Source organism: Arachis stenosperma, chromosome 6 (assembly GCF_014773155.1).
Source record: "Arachis stenosperma cultivar V10309 chromosome 6, arast.V10309.gnm1.PFL2, whole genome shotgun sequence".
NCBI lineage: Eukaryota > Viridiplantae > Streptophyta > Magnoliopsida > Fabales > Fabaceae > Arachis > Arachis stenosperma.
In genome coordinates this window covers 85,357,833-85,365,376 of record NC_080382.1, presented here as the reverse complement: position 1 = coordinate 85,365,376, position 7,544 = coordinate 85,357,833, and the positions used below count along the sequence as shown (strand labels likewise).

The window sequence follows — 7,544 nt, the reverse complement described above, 5'->3', positions numbered from 1 at the left end:
CGGCGCCAAAAACTTGATGTGTGGAAAACGATCCAACACAAAACTCACCGGCAAGTGTACCGGGTCGCATCAAGTAATAATAACTCACATGAGTGAGGTCGATCCCACAGGGATTGAAGGATTGAGCAATTTTAGTTTAGTGGGTGATTTAGTCAAGCGAATCAAGTTTTGGTTGAGTGATTTGTGTTTAACAGAAAGTAAATGACAGTAAATGTAAAGGGGGAAGGGAAAAGTGCAGTAAATTGAAGAACAGAATTGTAAATTTGCAGAATCTCAAAGAGCAAGAAAGTAAATGACTGAAACTTAAAGTGCAAGAAACTTAAATTGCAGTAACTTAAATGGCAAGAAAGATAAATGGCTTGAATATAAAAGGGAACTGAGGAATGGGATTGCAAGATCTAAACAAAGAGGAAGTAAAGTGCAACAATTAAGGTAGCAGAATTTGAATTAGGAGCAATGGGAATTTAAACAGCAAAGAAATTAAATGCAGCAGAGGTTCCAAGAGGAACCAAGTAAAATTTGGGTCTCAGGTCTCAAGAGACTAGGTAGCAGAGCCTAGATCTCTATTTGCCTTCCTAGATCCAAGTAAACAAAGCGATTGACAGAAAATTAAAGAAGAAATAATAGATGAACAGAATTTGAATTGAATTATGCAGAAAACAAAGTGCAAAGAGCTTGAATGGGAATTGGGACAGAATTTCCCCAATTTCACACACCCAATACTCAGAAACAGAAGAGTAAAACTGCTAAGGTAAGAATGAGGGAGAAGAGAGATCAATTCCCTCCCCAATTCTCAGAAATCTCCAAAGGAAAACTCAAAGTGAAAATTCAAAAGTAAAGGTCAAAGTGAAATTGGCAAAAGGTCCTAATTACATCAAACTAACTACTATTTATACCCTTTCTATTCTTGGATTTTGGGATTTGGATGGGCTTTTGATTTGGTGAAGAAATGAATTAAAATGGGAATTTAATTTGATTTTTTGGCCCATTAGATTCACTCCCAGGAGGCTGCCCTGCCCTTGTGGAGGGCAGGGCAGAAAAATGAAGCTTGGTGCGGCCATGGTGCGCCAAGGAAGAAATTTGGTGCGCGCGTTGGTCGAGTCTGGCGCGGCAATGGTGCGCATGAGGCTGCCCTGCCCGCGCCAAGGGCAGGGCAGAAAAGTTGATGCGCCAAACATGAGGAGTGCGCGCGCTTGGTGCTGCCAGAAAGAAATTTGGTGCGCCAGGGACGAGCGTGATGCGCCAGGAATGCCAAACGCTGCCCTGCCCGCGCCAAGGGCAGGGCAGGAACGGTTTGGTGCTGCCAGGGGATGTTGGTGCGCGCGGTTGGTGCTGCCAAGGGAAATTTGGTGCGCGCGTTTTGCTTCTTGGTGCGCCAAGTCCATGCACCATTTCAAATGCTGCCCTGCCCGCGCCAAGGGCAGGGCAAGGTTCCCACTCTTCATGGCCCGTGTTCGAACCTGGTGGCTTGCAAACACGCTACTTTTTCTTTTGATTTCTTGGCACGCTAGTGGGTCTTATAGCTTGGCTTCCTCATGGTTCTTTGTTCGAACCTTGTGGCTTGCATAGTTGATATTTTTACATTGATTTTCTTCCTCATGGAGCCCGATCCTGCCCTCCACAAGGGCAGGGCAATGTTCTCTTCTCTTGGCTCCAAGGCACCATTTTGTGCTCTGCCCTTGGAGTGGGCAGGGCAAGGTTGCCTTTTCTTGTTTGGTCACCTAATGTTGCCCTCCTAGAAGGCATTCTGCCCTTGAGGAGGGCAATGTTGCTTCCCCCACCTCAATGCGGTACGCTTCTCTCCTCCTTGGCCACGCTTTCCTTTTCTTGCGTCACGCTTCTTAGGCCACGCTTTTCATTTTCTTTTCTTTTCTTCACCTAAAATAAACCAAACAACCACTCAAAGTATCACTAAATTCAAGAGGCTTATAAATCAATTAAAATTCAATTAAAATGAGCTCAAACCTCAATGATTAACATTAAATTCATGGTGGTTGCTTGATTTAAAGAAGTTATGCATTTTCACTCCAAATCACTTACTTAGGATGCAAGAAAGTGCATAAATGCTAACAAAACTAGTGAAATTAGCTTGAAAATGGGTATATGATGACTTGTCATCATTAGTGACACTCAACATTGTCACTAACGTTGGCCTAAGGTGAAATGTACCACGTTAACTCCCACATTAACTTGGTTAACGTGGGAGCTAACGTAAGAGGCAAAGGAGGTCGACAACGTTAGTGACACCCAACATTGTCACTAACGTTGGAAGCACCCACAAAACCCCCAAGGAGCCACGTTAGCTTCCACGTAAACTTTGTTAACGTGGAAGCTAACGTTGATGAGTGAAAGATGAGCCAATGTTAGTGACACTCAACATTGTCACTAACGTTGGGGATGGCTAAGAATGGCCACGTTAGAAGCCACGTTAACCTAGTTAACGTGGACTCTAACGTGAGACATAGGGGCACATTGGAACGTTAGTGACAATGTTGAGTGTCACTAACATTCTCGAAGGTTGGCAAGGCCACGTTAGAAGCCACGTTAACCTAGTTAACGTGGACTCTAACGTGAGACATAGGGGCACATTGGAACGTTAGTGACAATGTTAAGTGTCACTAACATTCTCGAAGGTTGGCAAGGCCATGTTAGAAGCCACGTTAACTAGGCAAGGCCACGTTAGAAGCCACGTTAACCTAGTTAACGTGGGCTCTAACGTGAGGCAAAGGGGTACATTGGAACGTTAGTGACAGTCTTGAGTGTCACTAACGTTCTCGAACTCATACTTTCACTAAAACGTTAACACCCCTAACGTCCTGAGCTAAAGTCTCTGCCCACTTCACACTTTCTCTCTACAAGTAAAACCAAGCCCAAATGAAGAAGAGAACTGCTTCAAACTCAAGATCCAAAGGCCTAAGACTTGAAGAACCAACTAGAAGCTAAGAAGAGTAGTATATATAGGAGTAGCTTTGAATTATTTGGAAGTTCTGGAAGTTGGAAAATAACACTACTCTCTGTATTTTACTTTCTCGGTTCTTCTAGTTCATGATGTATTCTCCATCTTTGTTTTCATCTTCTAGAGCTATGAACAACTAAACCCCTTTCATTGGGTTAGGGAGCTCTGTTGTAATTTGATGGATCAATACTAGTTTTCATTATTCTTCTTCTATCTTGTCTCTTGATTTTACTTGAAAGCTTTCGATCTTCATCCCATTGGGTAGTTATCTTGGAAAAGAAACTATTCAAACTTGGATCTCTTTTGAGCCTTGAAAGAGGAATGAAGAGATCAAGCTTGAAATGCTTTCTCAGGCTGGACCAAATTGGGTTTGGATGGATATGTGACTATAATCCTCTCAATACTTGATTTGGGAAATGCATGTGGTATAATCAGTGACCACACTTCATTTCTTCTCATGAGCAATTGACCAAGGAATTGGCTATTGATCAAGATTTGAGAGATTGAATTGCAAGAAATTGTAATTCAATCAATTCAGATTGCCAAGGAGATCAATGAGTGCATTGATTGAGGAAGAGATGAAAATGAACATGATCCGGAGAATTGCAACATCTTTGGCGCCCAATGAACTCCCCAATTCTGAACTCATCCATTCTCTTTAATTTCTGCGTTTACTTTCATGAGCAAACACCCCATTCCCATTTACAATTCTGCAATTTACTTTCAGTCATTTACTTTCAGCCCTTTAATTCTAGCATTTACTTTTTCTGTCATTTACATTTTCGCCATTTTATTTGCTGCAAATCTCAACCCAAAGTCTGAATTCGCTCAACTAGAGCAATTTTCTAATTAAAGTTCCTTGATCAATCAATCCATGTGGGATTCGACCTCATTTTATTGTGAGTTTTTACTTGACGACAAATTCGGTACACTTGCCGAAGGAAATTCGTTGAGAGACAGTTTCCACCTGCATCAAGTTTATTGCGCCGTTGCCGGGGATTGATTATGCATCAACAATGATTAGATCGGAAGATCACTAGATTGAGCATTTTTATTTTGTTGAATTAACTTTCTGTTTCAATAATTTACTTTCTGTTTTAGTTAACTTCTTCCCTTCCCCCTCTACTCTTTCGTGTTCTTTGTTATTTACCATTCATTTTGCTAACCCACTAACTGTTTGATATATTGCATCACTCACAACTAACAGTAATTCTGATAGCAATACTATCTGCACATATTGTTACTTGCTTGTACTTGTTGGTTGTATGACAGGGAGAAGAAGCGGGGCTTCAACTTCCTTCGATGCTGAACTAGAGAGGACCCTCCTTAAATTAAGGAGGGAAGCAAGAGCAAAACGTGCAATCGGTGCTGAAGAGGAGGAGGAACACTTAGAACTAAACATGGAAGGCAACATGGAAAACCAACATGAAGAAGAGGCTAATAAACATAGGGGAGAAGGTAGAGCAAATCATGCTGGGGAGGATAGAAGAGTCTTAGGATCCTATATCAATCCTAATCCTGGAAACTGTGGGAGCAGCATTCAGAAGCCCACCATACATGCCAACAATTTCGAGCTAAAACCTCAGCTCATCACTCTTGTGCAGAATAATTGCTCATTTGGAGGAGGTGCTCAAGAAGATCCGAATCAACACTTGACCACCTTCTTGAGGATTTGTGACACAGTGAAGTCCAATAGAGTCCACCAGGATGTCTATAGGCTGCTCTTGTTCCCTTTTTCACTCAGGGACAAGGCATTCAAATAGCTTGAATCCTTCCCAAAAGAAAGCCTGACAAATTGGGAGGAGGTGGTGAATAAGTTTTTGGCAAGGTTTTACCCCCCTCAAAGGATCAATAGGCTGAGAACTGAAGTGCAAACATTCAGACAGCAAGATGGGGAGACACTTTATGAAGCTTGGGAAAGGTTCAAAGAGCTAACAAGGAGATGCCCACCAGAGATATTCAATGAGTGGGTCCAACTTCACATCTTCTATGAAGGTCTTTTCTATGAGTCAAAGAAGGCTGTGGATCATTCATCAGGAGGCTCTTTGAATAAGAAGAAAACCATTGAAGAAGCCATAGATGTCATCGAAACAGTAGCTGAGAATGACTACTTCTATGCTTCCGAAAGAGGGAACACTAGAGGAGTGATAGAACTAAACAATATAGATGCTCTGCTGGCTCAGAACAAGCTCATTACCAAGCAGCTAGCTGACTTCACCAAGAAATGGAGAGGAACCAAGTGGCAGCAATCACCACCTCCTCAACAACCCAAGAAGGAGTTGAAGAAGAGGCAGAGGGTAACCTTGAGCAAGCCAACTACATTGGGAATTCACCTAGACAGAACCATGACCCATACTCCAAGACATACAACTCTGGATGGAGGAACCACCCAAACTTTGGGTGGGGGAATTAGCAAGATCAAAGCCAAGACTAGAGACGTTACAACTCCAACAACAATGCAGCTCATCAACAATTCACACAGAGGACATATCAACATCCCCACAACAACACTTCTCCACACCCATATCAAAACCAAAACAACACATCTACTCCCAATCCACCATCAATTGATGACAGACTCTCTAAGCTTGAAACCTTACTTGAGAGAGTATGCAAAGACGTCCGAAACAGTAAAGTATTTCGAGAGGAAGTGCAGTCAAACATGCAGAATCAAAATGCTGCCATCAAGAAACTGGAGACACAAATTGGTTATCTATTCAAGCAGCTTTCTAACCACAATCTTTGCATTGATAACAATTCAAGAAAAGAGGAGGAGTGTCAAGCCATAACACTTAGGAGTGGGAAGGAACTTAAGGAACTCTCCCAAAAACCACAAGAAGAAGGCTCAAATGAAAAGGGAGAAGAGCAAGATGGGGTTCAAACTCCCACTTCAAGTCCACAAAAAGAAAAAGGGATGCCAAAACTGAACATCTCAAGAGCTCCATATCCTCAACAGTTGAAGAAAAAGGAAGATGACAACCAGTTTGTGAGATTCTTGGAAATTTTCAAGAAACTATAAATCAACATACCTTTTGCTGAAGTAATAGAACAAATGCCACTCTATGCCAAGTTCCTGAAGGAGCTGATGACTAAGAAGAGAAGCTGGAAGAACCATGAGACTATGATACTAACCAAAGAATGTAGTGCTATCATCCAGCACAAACTACCCCAGAAGTTGAAGGATCCTGGGAGCTTTCAGATCCCTTGTATCATAGGGGAAATCACAGTAGATAAGGCCCTTTGTGACTTAGGAGCCAGCATCAATTTGATGTCAGTAGCAATGATGCGGAAGATGAAAATCGAGGAGGCTAAACCAACAAAAATGGCCTTACAACTGGTAGACCGATCGTTCAAGTTCCCTCATGGCATAGTAGAGGATTTGTTGGTGAAAGTAGGAGACTTCATATTCCCGGCAGATTTTGTAGTGTTGGACATGCAGGAGGATGCCAAGACCTCCATTATTCTAGGAAGGCCGTTCTTGGCCACTGCTGGAGCTATCATTGATGTCCAAAAAGGTGATCTTACCTTGAGATTACACAATAAAAAGATGACATTCAATGTGTTCAAGGCCATGAGTTACCCACCAGAACAATTGGGGGAATGCATGAGGTTAGACGCAGTTGAAGAAGAAGTGCAGGAGTGTTTTGAAGAAGAAGAGCATGAAGAGCCCGAGAGATCAATAGAGGAGGAGTATATATCAAGTGAGGATGTTGCAACAGCAGAGAGTCATGTTCAAGATGCACCAAAGGAAGAGACTGAAAAGTCATAGGAACCCAAGGTTGAACTCAAAGCATTGCCACCCACTCTCAAATATGCATACCTAGGAGAAAATGAAAACTACCCAATGATCATAAGCTCATGCCTCAGCCAAGATCAAGAGGATGAACTACTCAAGGTGCTGCTAGAGCATAAGGATGCCATCGGATGGACCCTTGCTGACCTGAAGGGAATTAGTTCAGCTATATGCATGCATAAAATACTGTTCGAAGATGATGCAAAACCATCCATTCAATCCCAAAAAAGGCTGAACCCAATCATGAAGGAAGTGGTACAGAAAGAGGTTATCAAGCTTTGGCAAGGAGGAGTAATCTACCCGATCTCAAATAGCCCTTGGGTCACCCCCGTGCATGTTGTGCCCAAGAAGGGAGGAATCACTGTGGTTCCCAATGAGAGGAACGAACTGATACCTACAAGGACCATCACAAGATGGCGGATGTGCATTGACTATCGAAAACTCAATGAAGCTACACGAAAGGATCATTTCCCTCTCCCATTCATGGATCAGATGTTGGAAAGACTTGCAGGACATGCTTATTACTGTTTTCTTGATGGTTATTCAGGATATAACCAAATAGTGGTTGATCCTAGAGACCAAGAGAAAACTTTATTTACCTGTCCATATGGAGTGTTTGCCTACAGGCGCATGCCATTTGGGCTATGTAATGCACCTGCGACTTTCCAACGCTGCATGCTTTCTATCTTCTCAGATATGATGGAGAAATTCATTGAAGTTTTTATGGATGATTTCTCGGTATTCGGAGACTTTTTTACTAGTTGCTTGAATCACCTAGCCTTGGTATTGAAAAGA

At 42.3% G+C, this 7,544-nt stretch overlaps 1 protein-coding gene across 1 annotated transcript; it reads left to right on the top strand.

Moving 5' to 3' along the window:
- The first annotated feature begins 6,008 nt into the window (after positions 1-6,008).
- LOC130934252 (uncharacterized) lies at positions 6,009-6,725 on the top strand. The gene has a single exon (XM_057863838.1). It carries the CDS (start codon positions 6,009-6,011, stop codon positions 6,723-6,725), a length of 717 nt encoding a protein of 238 aa, XP_057719821.1.
- The last annotated feature ends 819 nt before the right edge of the window (positions 6,726-7,544 follow it).